Source organism: Colius striatus, chromosome 18 (assembly GCF_028858725.1).
Source record: "Colius striatus isolate bColStr4 chromosome 18, bColStr4.1.hap1, whole genome shotgun sequence".
Taxonomy (NCBI): Eukaryota; Metazoa; Chordata; class Aves; order Coliiformes; family Coliidae; genus Colius; species Colius striatus.
In genome coordinates, this window is record NC_084776.1 from 6,431,530 (window position 1) to 6,447,555 (window position 16,026).

General features: G+C 53.9%; 1 protein-coding gene across 1 annotated transcript in view; it reads right to left on the minus strand.

The window, feature by feature from the left end:
- Positions 1 to 15,402, minus strand: part of CACNA1G (calcium voltage-gated channel subunit alpha1 G) — a 139,124-nt gene extending 123,722 nt beyond the window's left edge. The window contains exon 1 of the mRNA XM_062010454.1: positions 15,161 to 15,402. Coding sequence (XP_061866438.1) covers positions 15,161 to 15,402 — 242 coding nt within the window. The remainder of the gene's footprint in view (positions 1 to 15,160) is intronic.
- Positions 15,403 to 16,026: the final 624 nt, after the last annotated feature.

Below are 16,026 nucleotides of genomic sequence, written 5' to 3' on the forward strand. Positions count from 1 at the left end.
CAGAGCAGGAATGAACAGCCCTTGAAGTTGCTCTAATGATCATTATTTCCTTCCACTGATTTCCTACCCATGGTATCCCAAGTCAAAGCCCAGGAGAGGAAAAGGCTGGGACTTCAGATTTAATTAAACCTGGCCAAGCTGGCTGCAGCATCATTCGAGGCCAGCACTGATGCTCGTGTCTCTGAGCCTCCCGCAAGGAGCAGAAGGAGTGTTGAGCTTGTTCTGATACCCAGGAGCTGAGGCCCTGCCCAATGCTGGTACAGGGGATCCTGCTAAGTCCTAATCCCCATCCCAGACACACCACATGCTTGTCAAGGTAAAACCACCAAAAGTTCATAGAATAATGGGTTGGAAGGGCCCTGCAGAGCTCATCCAGCCCAATCCCCTGCTAAAGCAGGTTCCCCTCGAGCAGGGGGCACAGGAACATGTCCAGGTGGGTTTGGAAACCTCCCGAGAAGGAGCCTCCACATCCTTCCTGGGCAGCCTGGGCCAGGGCTCCCTCACCTCAGCACTAAAGGAGTTTCTCCTCATGTTCCAGAAAACAGCTGCATTTGCTGAAGTGACTCAGTGCAAAGGCTGCACACAGCATGTGGCTGCAACTTGAAGTCCACAGTGTTTTCCAAGAGTCAGGGCTGCTCTGAGCCCACTCGGCCTCACCAAGCTGCCACTCAACAGCACCAAATCCCAACTCTTAATAGCTTGGGCTAATGAGATGCTGAGCAAGCCATGGCAGGGGGCTGCATGCTGCCTCCCCCTTGTTGGATGCTGCCCGTCAAGAAGTGACATTCCCAGTCTCTACATCTCATTTTGGCAGCTTGGAAAAGCCCAGCTCAGGAGACTGAGGTTGAGGTAACCCCCAACAGGGCAAGGAAAACCATACGCTACTGTGAAACCATTTTTGCCCGTGGCAAAGCAGTTTCCAGCCTTTCAGCCCAAAAGCCTTTTCTCCCCCTTCAACAACCCAAAGCCCATCAGACAATTAATTCAAATAATTATTCCAAAAATAAAACCAAACCCTGCTGCTCTCACAAGGACAATAACCCCAGTCTGGGCAGAATGCACCTTCCCCATCTTCATCAGATGGGGGACAGCCCACTGGGATGGACCTTGGGGACACACTACAAGCCTGACTCCCACAAAGCCCTCAGGGACCTGCAGCCCCTGAGCCCCCTTCCCAGTTTCACCCCAGACCCCCTTCCTCCTCACAGCAGGGGGTTCACCTCGGGATAAACCCCCACCCCAACCCTCCCCAAAGGAGAGATTTAACGCAGAGATGCTAAAAACCTACCGGGCCGGTTTCCATGGGTACGTGAGGCACATGTTGCTATGTGATGTTCGGCCCGTTACCATGGAGACAGCAGGGATGTCACCATGCAGGGCTTATTAGTTGCCATGGCTATTGAAAGGCGCTTGTCCTCTAGGGACCTCCAAGGACCAGGGCCACCAGTTTCCCCTGTGCCTCTCTCCAGGATGGCACCAGCTCCCTGGGGAGGACCCAGCCACGTAGAGCCCCAAAGCCAGGGTGATGGGCACCCTGAGCTAAGATAAAGAGGGAGCCCAGCCCCACATTTTCCTTTGGAGAGTGGCATCATCCCCTCAGGACACTACATGCCCCAACCCATGGGTGCCTTACCCATATGTCAGCAGTGTCCCAGTAATAAGGATTTATGGGCAGAGTCACAGTTGGCTGAGACTCTAATCTTGGCATGCAATGTGGGCACAGGGAAGGACACACTAAGGACCAGCACAGCAACTACCCACAGGCTCACTTGGCATCTCCATGACCAGATTTTCAGCCCTTCCCTCACTCCTCCTTAACCTACTGCAAACAGCCACACAGCATGGTACAGCCCCTGCCTACTATTGGCAAAGCCCATTTCTCCAAGTACAGAGAGCTCCTTGCTCCCTTCTCCAGCCCCTGCAGACATCTGGGCTACCAGTCTCTATACGTGGGCTACCAGCCTCCAGGACCCTGCTGCAGGATCTGACCCCTAGTCTCACTCCACTCTCAGCAACGCCTAAGTGTAGCTTTACCCTGAACCCATTGCTTTGTCGTCTCCTTAACTGCATTCCAGGAGGGACAATGGAGATGCAACAAAGTCCTGGCTTTAATTTATTTTGATTTTGTCACTTTTTAGACAGGTCCCCACACTGACCAGCTGGGACTGTCTCTGAACCCACCTCCAGCCCATCACAACCCACATCCTCAACAAGCTCCAAGTGGGATTTTAAGTGGCCTTATAAACCCCTATGGAAAACAGTGACACCTTTTATTAAATAAATTAAAGGTATTATTTTCTCCACATTTTGTTAGATTTTCTAGGAAGGATATAATTTTTCATTTAACTCCATTGGATCAAAAAAAAACCCCACAACCCACTCCACAACTGCAAACCCACAGAAAGGTATATTAACCTGTAGTGGAAAATTAGATTCCTCCTACACAATACTATAGCATGATTTAAATATAACATACAGGAATACAACATGTTATTAAATTGTATAGTATCTTTCTAGAAAGACCTACAGTATAAGGCTCCAAAAGTTACTCCCAAAACCTATTATGTTCCAATTTAGCCCAGCTGGTTTCCTTTCTATTACATGCTGCAAGACTTTTCCTGAAAGGTTGGGCTTTTAATTGTGTCTTGAAACACTGCCACAACCATGCTCTGAGAGTGGCTCCAAACTCCTCTGGACATGAGAAACCCATGCAGGAAACCCTCATCCTGGGGCAGGATGGATGCAGGGATGGATGTGACCCTGCTCTCACCTACAGTCCAAAAAATATCTTCACTGGCAGAGGGGAGAGGGTCCTAGTGCCAGCCCCTTGGCTTCACAGACCACTCTGTATTCCAATTGAACTAGTCTCACCCCTCTCCCAGCAATCACTACCCCAAATACCAAAGGGGTTCAAAGAGTTATGGGTGCCCCAGCAGTGCACATCTGACCTCTTCCCCCTCTGCAAGACAAAAAACAGGGTTAGGGATAAAAGTTGCCTTTAGCTGTTGCCATAGAGACTCCCTGGCTCAGCACAGAAAACTCAAATCTTGTCAAAACTGGAAGAATTGAAGATTTTAATCAGTGAGAATGCACGGGAAGCCAGGAGTGCCAATGCACATCCTTGCCTTAACAGTCTGTGCCTTCAGCTGCATTCGTCCTTCGTTGAACAGCACCGAAGAGCTGCTCAGGAGCCGAGATGGCAAGAGAGAGGAAGGAAAGCGGTGAAAATCCCAACCACTTTTGAGTATTTTCTCTCCCCACCGAAGCAGTTAGGCTGATTTCTGGACCAGTAACCCACTGGCCAAACTGTTTGTGTTCCACTTCCCTTCATCCACTGCCAGAAAAGAAAATACAACTCAACATTATGAAGGAGGCGAAAAGATTTCCCGGAACCGCCGCTATTCCTCCCGTAAACTTCAGCTCACGGTCAGCACAGCCCACAGCACGAGGAGTGGGGGAAACAAAAAGAAAACCCCAATTTCCAGCACCACAAAATGTTTCTGTGCCCGTCTCCAAATTGCTCTTTTCGGCCACATCCTCCCCGTTCACTCCTGACCCGACTTCCACCGCGACCGCAAATCAAACACCGTGGGATAAACTCACTGCTCTGGCATTTTGGCTGCTGGGCAGAGCCCCGGCTCTGGCTGTGGCTCCCAGCTAAGACAAACACTGCTGGGAGCATGCTTTGGGGGCTGCCTTTTCCCCAGCAGCACACCAAGGAGACCAATTTTACCACCATTTAAGACTTGTGGTGTGTTTGGGAGGGGATGGCATCCATGGGGCACTGGCTCCATCAGGCTGCGAGATGCTGGGGATAACCAAAGCCACGGCTTTGGGGAAAAGCCTCCGGTGCCAAAGCTGGGTGTTGTGTTTCATCCCTGAGGATATGAAGTTTGAGGAATACCAAAACAAGGAACTTCAAAAAGGAGCAGTGTTGGCCCAGGGAATATTGTTGTATGAGCTCAGCCTCTTCGGAGCAATGGAAAAAATCACGCCCTGACCCCAAAGGGACAGAGAGAGGTCGGTGTGCGGGGGCTGAGGGAGAGATGTGCTATGAGCATCCACCCAAGAGGCCCAGAGAAGAGGTGGCAGAGGGGATGTGGGCACCCATGGCAGCATCCTGCAAGAGGGTGTGCTCCCACACACACCCCAGCACCCCGAGCTGCTCTGCAGCACTGAAGGAGCCAGGGGCTCAGGTAAGTGCCCCTCCAAGCCCCCTGACACACTGCCATGGAGGTGAGCTTGCTAGCAGCTTACAGCCAAGGCAGGCCGAGATGTCTCTCCAAAACCTTCCAGCACCACCATCAAGTCCCCACCTTTCAGCTTCTCAGTCAGTCCCTCATGTTCTTTCTGGCTGCTGCACACTCTAATGTCAACCAGGATGAAGGTTCATTTGCTTTCTGCTAACCCAGCACTGGAGGATGCTGGATGCACCCACACCATCATCAGCTCCTCCAGAAATTAAGAACTGGAGTCAGGACCTGACTGGCAAGGAAAGTGTTGGAGGGAGAGCCTGTGGATAGGGAGTTACAGGATAAAAGAGTTATTCTAGCACAAGCTCATCTTTGGGAAAAAAGTGATGACTTTGGCGTGAAGGTCACTGGGAGAGTTTTGTGACTCTGCCATGCCTTTGCTGCTCTGTCACTGCAAAAGCAGGTCTCACTGCCACACTCTGTCCAGCCCATGGTGAGCATGCAACCCTGCAATTACCCTGAGCTCAGGGACCCTGGCTCCCCCTTTGCTCTAGAGGAAAGCATCCTGGCACCCGTGGGTGCAGCCAAGTACACCTTGAGATATAGGCTTGAGGCAGAGAATACCACCTCCTGTCCTCAGATAAAGGTGAGAGGCTGTTCTAAATAGGATTCATCAAACTGAGGGAAAGGCTCCCAAATGCCCCACACCACCTGGCCCCCAGCCCTTCCCTGCACTGCCCCATCCCCCTTGAGCAGCTCCCTCGCCTGCTTTCTCTCTTGCTGTGCCTGTGTGTGGGTGTATTTGGAAACGAGATCTTTCCAGCTGAACTGCAAAATGAAATGCAGAGATCACAACTCCTCGAATAGCTTCATCGTGCACACACACACACACACACCTCCCAACCTTCATCCTGCCCCCCATGCAAAACCCAGGCAATAGTGGGAAAAAACCCAACCCCACAGAGGTGGAAATATCAAGGTATTCTGCAGAGAAAGGGCAGGGTGGGGGGGATTTAGGGGAGGAGGCACAGCAAAGCACTTTCAGTGCATCCTTTTGTTCCCCAATTCACCATCAGATTTGCAGCTTGACCCCTACTTGCCCAACCCTGGATGCTCCCAGAGCAGAGACAACCCACTTCATGAGGCTGTAAGAAAAAAGAAAACAAAACCCAGCAAAAAGCCAAGCCCAAAAAAGCCAGCTGCAACATTTGAACATCCGCTGCTGGAGGAGCCAGAGCCCATTTACTGAGCCGAAGGAAGTGTCTCCGCTCTCACTGCGGGTATCCCACACTGGCCTTGGGCTCCTTTGCTTTTTACCAGGCTGGAAAACGACAGGATTCCCCCATGCTGCTGCCACGAGCAGCTTCTGAAGAAGAAAGGGCTTTGATATACCCACAGCAGGGGAAATTGCTCCCACAGGAGCCGTATGTGGCTGGGGGGGAGAGGCAGAGCCTGGGGAAGGGACTGCAGGAGGAGACAGGATGTGCTCCATCCTCAGGGATGGGCTGGCAGGGTATGATAGAAGCATCTTAACAAAGACTCTCCCTGTAGCAATGCCCAACCCAGCCAAGGGGATACAGCAGGGCCTGGAGCAATTGCCAAAGGGCTGAGGAGGTGCAATCTGGCAGCTCAGGGACCTCTGCTAACATGGGCTGTGCTGGAGAACAGGGTCAACACATGGTGCTGTAAGGACAGTCATGAAAGCAGTGAGTTATCCCCTACACAAAGCAGAGCCCAAAAGCTGGGAAGGAAGATGGACAAGACTGCCACAGCTCAGTCACCCAGTGACATCCCAGCCTCATGATGGAACCACAACACACCAGTCTGGCCCATGTTGAGCCATGACATGCCCCATGGCAGCCCCACAGCTGACATCACTGGGGTGCTCAAGGTTGACATCACTGGACAATGTCAGCATCATATCCTCAGGGTCACCCAGACCAGAGCACCCGTGGTGGCATCAAGGGCTGAAAGACATGAACACATTCCTCTACCTCAACTCATGGATACCCAAAACTCCTTGGCCAGGGCAATGGAGGTACACACTGAGACTCCCCTCCAAACAACTGCCTAAGGGGGACAAAATCCCAGGCACTGGCAAAAAGGGAGCAGACACAGGGATGAGGCTCCAGCTATGAGCCGTCCCAATGCTGAAGCCAAGGAGCTTCACCTGCACGTCTCCCTCAAGTCAGATCAGACCCTATGCTCTCCAGCACCAAACCATCCAGGAGATCACAATCAATAAAGTGATTTATGTGAGGCAGAGGCCTTCAAGATTTATGCTGAGCACTGACAGTAAAGTGCAAACACATTCTCCACACGTGGCTGGATATCCTTTGTCAGAGGAATTTGGATTTTTGACCCCAGAAGTCAGGATGAGTCTCCAAAGGAGCATCAGAGACAGACCTGGGCTGTGACTCCAAGCAGATTATGGTCTCAGGGGTATATCCCAAGACATATTTATGGTCCTCCAAAGCAGGATAAGTCAATAAGTGCATACAGTAGCAGTTACAAGTCCAGTACTAATTTAATTCTTCTCCTCCCTGTCTGCCCAAATCACCATTAATCCAATGGAGCAGCAGGGCCCCATTATTTATCATTCTTAGTGGGGTTTCTGTTTTCTCCTGTTAAGACAGAATTGCCACAGATAGACTCTGCAGACCCCATGGTTCCCAAAGGATACCCTGCATCCAACAGCAGCACAGGGACCACCAGCCAGGACCCTGGTTTCATGCTATTAGCAGCTAACACAGACATGAAGGAGGCACGTCTATCAAACACACTTGCAAGCCCCATTCAATCCATAGCAGAAGAAATACTTCATCCCTACAGAATCCAGGGCTGAGCAGAAGCTGTGACAATTGCTCCCTCATGCAAGAGCCCTCTGTGTCTCCCTCACTCCAAGGCATCGCTCCCCACCACCCCCCCCAGAGCTGAGTTCTTCCCAAGTCTAGTCTCACCCCAGAGCTAAAAAAGAACCTTATTCACAATTAACATCTATATTTGCATAGTGTGGCTGGCAGCTTAGCACCAAATAAATGTTTTGGCAGGCGTAGGGGTGAGCCCTGTCCTCCAGAAGGGAGCTTCAGCCTTGCCATAGGCTAACCAGAACTTTCTAATTGAATTAACAAATCATTAACAAGCCCTGTTCATCATCTGAGCAGGGAAATTCTGCTTCGGGCTGCTCTGGCCACCAGCATCTCACAGAGACAGTTGATAAGGAGTGAGGAGGAGTGAGTGCTAAACCTGACCTGATTAAGTGATGAATCACAGGAAATCCTGAAGGCACAAACCCTCCCCGGGGCAGTCGGGCTGCCAACGTGGGAGAATCCCTGTGAATCCCCTCACCCAGTTCCACTGCCACCAGCTGCAGGTTTGCCTTCAGCCCTGGGGTTAGGGAGCATCTCCAGGCTGGTTCAGTGGATGAACAGTGGAAGTTTCTTGAAAGAGACCCAAATTGGAGATAAACACCAGGACATTTTGTATCAGGAAGCCTGTAAGTGTGGGGCTAGTGTCTGGATTACAGTAAATACATCTTTTCTTTATAAGCTCATCTGTCCCAAGCTCCCAACTCTCGCTCATCACCTGTTTTAGCATTTCATGCCAATTTTCAGCCCCCTCCTGCCCTCACTCTTGGGTTTTGCATCCCAGCAGAGAGAGAAAAAGCCAGGAGGACACAAGCAACAACAACAAAAACCCAGCCACCAAACCACAGCCAGTCCCTTGTGCCTCAGAAACATGGTTAAAAATCCTGACCAAAACCACGTTTCAGGCACAGGAGCCAAACCAAGAGACAATTTCCATTCACTTGTGACTAAACTGCTGAAGTCCTGAGGGCTGAGCCACAGGCACATCCCAGTCCCGTGCACAGCCCCAGCTTGGTGCTGCAGCTGAGACGCGGCACCTCGCACACGTGATGCTGCTCCTGGCAGCCCCACGGCCCCTTTCCCGTAAGGCAGGAACCAGCACCGTGGCAGTCAGCACTGAGACAGAGCCTCAAGGTTTCTCTCAGCAAATATTCAGGCTGAAAAATGTACTTTGGGGTTTTTTTTTTCCCCCCTCCTCCCCATCTGCTCGAAGGCTCTTTGCTGGGACTTTGGTAGGAAGCAGATGTGAGAGCATCCCAAAGCACAACCCGTTGTTACTCACTCTGTTATATAAAACCATGAGAATTTCCTCCTGGGGTTGGGGTTTTTTTGGTGGGTTTTTTTTGTTGTTGTTGTTTCTTAGCACCAGGCCAGATTCCTGGGTGAGAGGCCAAGGCTGGTGAAAGCCAAAGCCAAATGAAACCAGGTTGGGGGAAACCTCCGTGTGCATCACCAACCAAAGGGAATATTTCACATCTAGGTCGTTCAGCAGAGAGCCAAGGCACTGGGGAAGGGAAAGCCATGATCTGGCCTCATAACAAATCCAGAAACACTTAGGCCTCTTAATTAACTAGGAAATTCAACCCCCTCCCAAACCACAGCAAAGCTTCAAAGCTCTCCCAACCTGACTCCGGATGCTCCTTCCCCACAGACGGCCTCGCTCCCCTGGACCCTCCTCCCCATGGGCAGCGGCCAGTGAAGCCGCCGGGGGCAAAGGCTCCTCGGGGCTCCTCTTCCAAGGGAAAATGATTCCATGATCCAAATGAAAAAGCCATCAGGGAGGCTCATTTTGGCCAAAGGTTTTGCTCCCTTCCAGCAAAACAGTAGAAAAAGAAAAGGAGAGCTGAGGGAGACGCAGGCAGGGAACTTGGGGCAATCAAAAACTTGGTCTGTCCTCCACAGAGGGGAAAAAAAATGAGACAGTTTAAAGTAAAAATGGGATAAAAAGCATTTTGCAGCACGATGCCAAGACATCTGCAGGGGGTGTGAGGGGAGAAGAAAGCTGAAAATTCTCTATGCATCATAAAATCCTGGGCATTTCCAGACAGGCTCCAACACCCAGCGCTACTGAACAGGGGAGACAGCACAAAAGCTGATTGAGAGCAGTGACTCTGCAGGGCTGGGCTGGGCTGGGTGACACCTCAGCCCCACAGATGAGAGGCCCTAACCCAAATTACTGCCCACCTATCTGAGCCCCCCTCGTCCTGGGGAAGAGGTTTCCATCCTCTGCCAGTCACCCTGCTCATGCTTCTGGCCTCAAATGGAAAGCTGGTCCCCCACTGCCCCATGTGGGAGCCCTTGTTACAGATTTCCTCCAAGGAGCTGAAGCAGAGACATCCTGGAGCAGAGCAGGGTCCCTGGGCAGGCCAGGGCTGGGGCTCCCCACGCCGAGATGACATAAGCATGAACTGCATGAGGCCGAGCCTTTTGTCTGCACGCCGGGAGAGAGGGAGGGAAAGCAAGAAAGAAAAGAAAGAAAGAAAACTTCTGGAAGTCATTACAATTCCTCTGCTCCAGCCTCCTTTTTGGCAGACAGCTCCCCTCTCCCCTTCCCTCCCCACCCTCCCCCCACCCCTCCCTGAGTCCGCTTCAAAATGCCAGCCTATGATTTTTAAATGAGAAAAAGCTGTGCTGTGCTCCAGCACTTGGATAAACTCCTACACAAACTTCCAGATGTGACACAACAGCCTGGAAGAGGGAATTCGCAGAAGAATCTCCTTAAAACACACACACACACATGCAGGGAGCAGGAAGAGCCCGGCTGCTGGCACGGCCAGGCCATGGCTGAGGCCAGAGATCCCCAGTGAGACACGGTGCATGACTGAGATTAGGGCTGAGCTGCTCCTGGCTCTGCTGGGGAAGCAGCAGCGAGAGGGATGCTCAGCTCCAAGAGGTGAACGCTGCCCACTGCTCCTGCCAAGATCCCAAAGGGTTTCTGAACAGCAGGGAAGAGGTTTTGCAGTTGTATGCCCCCTGGGAGGAGAGGAAAGACCACTCCACCTTCATGCTGCCCTTTGTAAAAGGCAGTAGGTCCTGTCTCTCCCTGGTGAGAGCCCAGGGATGTGCCAGCACCTGCCTCAAGGAGCAGCAAGATGATCCACATCAGCCAGGTGTAGATCTCCCCAGCCTGCTGGGCTCCCAGCATCAGCTGGGCAAGCTGTGATTCTCATTTCCCCCAGGAGCTGGGGAAGGGGCACGGAGCCAGAAGAGGCTCAGCCACAGTGGCTGTTTCCTTCTGCCCAGGGAGGGGTGGGAGGCACTGGCTGGTAAAGTGGGTCATGGACAAGAAATAAGTTCAAGTGTCCTGGGATGGCTGAGATGTAGGTGAAGCAAGTGGATTCTGATTTCTTTGTGGGGTTTCTTTAAAATCAAAGCAAGATCCACTTTCAGGTCCAGCCTCACAAATCGAAGCTTTTGGCTTTGTTAAACTCAAAACTGAGGTTGGAACAAATGTTCCAAAGTTTAAAGGACACTATGTGTGCTCTCCCCTCAAAACACATCATTTTGATAACAAAAAAAAATCTATTTTTAACCCTGTGCTACAGTTGAACCCTGCAAACAGCAGCACATGCAGAACTCTGCTCTCCCCAGGAGCTGATAAGCTGAGGAGGGGGTGAGGACTCAGAGCAGCCCCTGAGGTGACAGAGGTTCCACTCACTCACTGCTCACACCACAGGCATCCCCAGAGGAGGGAGCACTGCATGAAGCACCGCTGGGGCTGAGGACCCCAAACTGCATCTCAGAGGGTTCAGTCCTTGCCTCCACCACACAGGAGGCTTCTTCTATAGTGCAGCTGCACACACAGATGTGCCCCTGCAGGAGAGCTAGGTGCTTGCACATAGAGCCACAGGTCAAGGGCTAACTGACCCCCTCAGTGAGGCCAGCACGGTCTTCCACAACACACCAAGCTCCAACACAGCAGCTCCAGCCATGCCATGAGCCAGCCCGGTGCAGAGCTCAGCTACGCCTTGGCACGAGGCCCTGAGCTCTCCAGGCCTGCTCCTGGAGGCCACCGGCCATCTGCAGCTCTGCCAGCTTCCAGTGAGAGCCGGGGGCACTCGGCAACTGCCCGGGACAGAGCCTTTGATCATCCACCTCTCAGTAATGGGAAGCGAGCGGAGCCGTGCGAGGCGGGCGCTGGAAGAGCCCTCTGGGTTGTGCTGCAGACCACAGCCAGGGCTGCTTGCCGCCATCGCAACGAGACACGTTTCTTTCCCAAAGCCATTTCCAAACCCCAAATCTCAAGAACCGTGCACTGGGCAAGGCATGAGAGCTCATCCCAGTGCCATCCAAACCTCCCCTCCCCGGTGAGGGCATCCACAGGGCTGCCATTCACCTTCCAAACCAGGAGGAAAAGGTGGGATTTCAACCAATTTGGAGGTACGTCCCCAGCACGGCACCTTCCAGCAGCTGCTCTCCAGGCAGCAGCACTCTGCAGGCAGCCCCTGAGCGGGGGAAGCAGCACATTTCAGTACTACAATAGAGATCACAGGCCCTTTCAGTTACACTGTTATTTTCTTATTCAGAGCTCTTAACGCCAAGCAGTAGCATCCTCCCTACTTTCTCCATCCCTGCTCTTCAATCACTGCACAACTCTCAAGAAATAGCCTCGTTTCTTGTCTCTGATCAGAGGAACAGCCTGGCACAGACCCTGCTCCAGCCTTTCATCCTCCCAGCCTTCATGGTGCTTTTATTTTATAAGTTAAAGTCAAGTAACCAAGCTTGCCTCCTCTTTCCTTCCCTCTCAGAGGTGTCTGCTTCTCCTCTGCCTGCCTCATCAGCACACACACACACCATGACACCCTGCCTGTTGCCACAGTCTATCCCAGCCCTCAGCCTGTGGGTCCAGCACCACGACCATTAAACACATCCCACTCACGTCCCTGCTCCTTCCCTTCTGACCCAGACAATCCTCCCCAGGGGCAGAACCTTTCCTCCTACAACCACTGGGAACATGTGGATGGGGAACCAGCCTCACCCTTCCCCCACCCTGGTCCTCACAGCACCCAGAGAATTTTTTGTTCAAAGACTATGATGGAGTGGAAGGGGAGCACAGCTTCCCAGTGCTGACACAGTTTTAGGGTTAAAACCCCAAGATTTTCACGCTCTGGAGTATTTCTGAGTGAGGATAAACTTCATTCATTCTTTCCAGCCTTAAAGGAACAGAGGAACAGGAGAACAGTACAGGCCCTCCATCTCTGTTTCAGTCAGCAAGGGAAAAACTTCCCTTGCCTAGGCAGAGGATGCTCTGGATGGAAAGATGGTAAAAAAGCCCAACAAGCCACCTTTGCATCCTTGCTGAACACTTGGCACAGCAACTGTCATTCTCCCTCTAACTCCCCAGCCTCAGCTACCACAGTCATACAAGCTGCCTGGAGAAAGATGGAGAACAGCATCCCAGGGGCTCCAGCTGCACCCCAGGGACACAAGCTGCCCTTGCCAGGGCAGGTAAGGGAGCTGCAGGTGCAGAAGCAGCTCCAGCACCTCCCCCCATCACCTCATCGACAGCAAAGCTTATCAGCCAGACCAGCAAACTGCAAACCTGCCTCGCCAAGCCATGCGTCTCCCTCCCCAGGCACAGCTCAAATGAGAGCCCTCCCATCCAACTTCTGCAGAAGCAGCCAGTCTCACCCATAAAAAAGGTAAAAACCACCCCAGAAAGCAGCAGGAGGCAGTGAAAGCCCCACATCCCTCCAGGGTCAGAACAGGATTCACCAGCCACGTGAGCCCAAGCGCTGTCACTCCTCTCCAGGGCAGCTGGTGGCAACAAAGACTTTCCAGCAACATGATTACATGGTTTTAGTACCAGGGCAGGATTCCTCGAAGATTACAGCCTGAGAAGGGTCATTTTACTGGCCCACCACACTAAAGGAAATAAATGAAAGCAAGAAATATAAACAAGCAACGGGCTGAGCTCCAGCACTCGGGCTGCAGAGAGGCAAAGGGACGAGCGAGGTGCTGCTCAGCTGAAAAGCCCAGCGAGCAACGGGACACAGTGTGGGTGCTGAGCCAGCCACTGCCTTCCTCTCATCTATAGGATGAACAGCTTTTTTTTTGGTGGTGTTTTTAAACAAACTCCTCTAATTCTGGGTCAGTGACCTTGAAAACAAACAGCCACATACAGACACACAACTCCAAGACCCACAGCATCATCCCCGTGGCCTCGGGCAAGCGCCTTTTACTGTCTGTAATGAGTGGAAAAAATAGTGACAAGGAGAAACTCCACTTGCAGGGCTGCACCTAATGCTCATCCCTTCCTGGCAGTGGTGCTTGCAGGTGCCCACAATACCCCTAATTTTCCAAGGACAGAAGTTAATCTGCTTATATGTGCAGGCACAGAGGAGGAGATGCATTTCAAGCCATTGTCAGGGTGAGAGATTTTCTCTGAAAACAACTCAACCCATGGGGGTGTTAATACCTGCTTCAGAACAGCATCATTAGGAAGGCCAAAAAAAAAAAGACTTGAAAACATTTAAATCAGCAATCATAAATAATGTTAGTCACAGCAGGCAATAAGAACACATTGCCTTGCAGCCTGTCGTTCATATTTCTTCCCAAAACAGAAGGCTTCACAAAGTTGCAAGATTTCCTAAGATGCTTAAATAAAGGCAGCTTTGAACTGCTTAGCTGGTGTGAAAGAGGTTTTGGGGGAAACTGCAGGGAGTCTTCGTTACTGGGAAGCAAAATCTTGGGGTTTCCTCTCCTGGGGGACATTTTAGGAAAGAAGGCAGCCCGTTGATCAGATAAATCATAGCTGAGGCTCAAGTAAAACAACCTTCACAACTCAGCAGACCCTCACCGCTCTTCCTGGGCACACTGACCTCAGCAAAGGTGTCATTCCTGACAGTTCCAACACGCCAGGAGCAGAGGACGACTCACACAGACTATCCTGGCCCTCTGGACCATATAACATGTCCTCCCTGCTACCACACAGCCTCTCCCACTCCAGATGTGGCTTTGCTGCCCGTACGCACTCGCCTGTCTCTGACACAGGCAGCACGGAGCCGCTGACTCGCAGGGCAGCAGCTGCCTCTCCCGCATCAGTCCCTGCTGGAAGCCACAGCACTTTGCTTTATTTCATTTGGGGGCTTTGTTTCTGCAAATAATAACTGGAACTGGAGCTCGGGGATGGTAAAACACTTGTGATGCTACAAACAGTGCGCTGGTTGCGACTCAACTCCAAGGGAGGCTTCAAAGGCACCAAGATCGTGGCAAGGAGCATTTTTTCTATTGTCTTTTCTATTTCTTTTCTTTTTAAATCCCTCCCTCCTTTTGAAAGCTTAAACTTAACTAAAGTGGTTTGGACACAGAGCCAGTGCTGGAGCAGACAGAGACTTTGGAAGGAGAGCAGACACCTTTGCAGGGTGAAGACTCACCCTAGCAGGACCTGGTAAGCCTTTGGCTGCTGTACCCGCGGGGACTGTGGTCCCCAATTTCCTTAAACGCCTCCAAGCAAGGGGCATTCTCCGGGGATCTCGCAAGGATCGGGACCTTCGGCCAGCCACACAAGCCAGGAATTATTTAGAGACCCTAAAGACAGGCAGCAAACCAACCCCCCCAAGCACAACCGCCTCCCCCGAGATTGCACCTCCCTTAAAACCCTCGGGGAAAGGACCAGAGAGCCTAAAATGGGCATGAAACGGGGTCACGAAGGAAAAGCGGTTGTGCGAAGGGAGCAGGGGGAGTGGGGTTAAGGTCCCTCGGTGTGCCAGGGGGAGCGGGGACACTGGAGACCGGCCGAGACCCAGGGGTTCCCTGAGGAGCGGCACGGAGAAGCCGGCGGGAGCCGCGGGCATCGTGGCGGGATGGCCGGGTAAGGGGAGCCCCAACCCTCTCCCCTCCCCCCAGCCCCGCACCCCGGCGGGGCGCGCCGAGCCCCCCGCAACAGCCCTGAAAACTTCGCGGACGGGCACCGGGGCGGGTGCGAACATCGCTCGGGTGCCCCCTCCCCCCAGGACGGAGGATGATGCGCCCCCCAAACCCCGACTACTTCCCCATCACCCGGCGGGCTCCAGGAGGTGCCCCCCTCCCTGCCCGCCGCTCCGGGGGTGGGGAGGCCCCACGGGGCTTACCTCGCCGGCGAGCACCTGCAAAGGATACGGGTTACAGACCAGCCGGAGGCACCAGCTCCGCGGCCGGCTCTCCTGGCTCAGGTAGAAGAAGACGACGGGGGCCAGCGCCGGGTAAGGCAGCGCCTCCGCCTCCGAGTCGCCGCTGCCCACCTCCCTGTCCCCCGACCCCGCGCGGCCGCCGGCCCCGGACAGGTCATTAAGGCGGATGAAAGTCTTGGCTCTGCCCGGCTCCGGCTCCTCCTCGGCTGCTCGCGGTCCATCCTCGTCCATCCTCCGGCCGACGGCCCCGGGGGGAGCCGAGGCGACGCGGGGCGAGCCGGGGGGACGCCTAGAGGGGCGCGGCCATGGCGGGGCCGGGGGGCTGGGGGCTGCGGCGGGGCGGCTTCAGCGCCGGGGTGGCATGGCCAGGAGAGACGCTGCCTCGCCCCCCGCCGGGGCCGAGCCGCCCCCCTCGCCCTGCCCTGCCGTCTGCGGGCTCCGTAGCTCCTCCTCGCCGTGCCTCCGGGAGCCCGAGCCGGGCGAGCCGCGGGCAGCGAAGAGGCGGCGGCGGGGCGGCCCCCGCTGCCGGTTGCTGGCCCCCACCCGCGGGGCGGGCCGCCTCAGCGGCTCTGCCTGCCCCCTCCGCGCCCCACCATCTGCCCGGGACGGGGTGGGGGGAGCCGCCGGAGCCGCGGGGACGGAGGATGCTCGGGCGGGCGCGCAGAGCCGAGCCGAGCGCTCCGCACAGCTGGAGCCCTCACTCCAACTTCAAGTCCCGGCTCCTCCTCCCGCCGCCGCCAATGGGAGCGCGCCCCCGGCCCCTCCGCGCCTCCCCATTGGCTGCCGCGGGTGTCCGTCACGGCGCCACAGCTGGACGGGCGGGCGCCGGCCGCGGCGGGGCTGGACGGGGCGAAC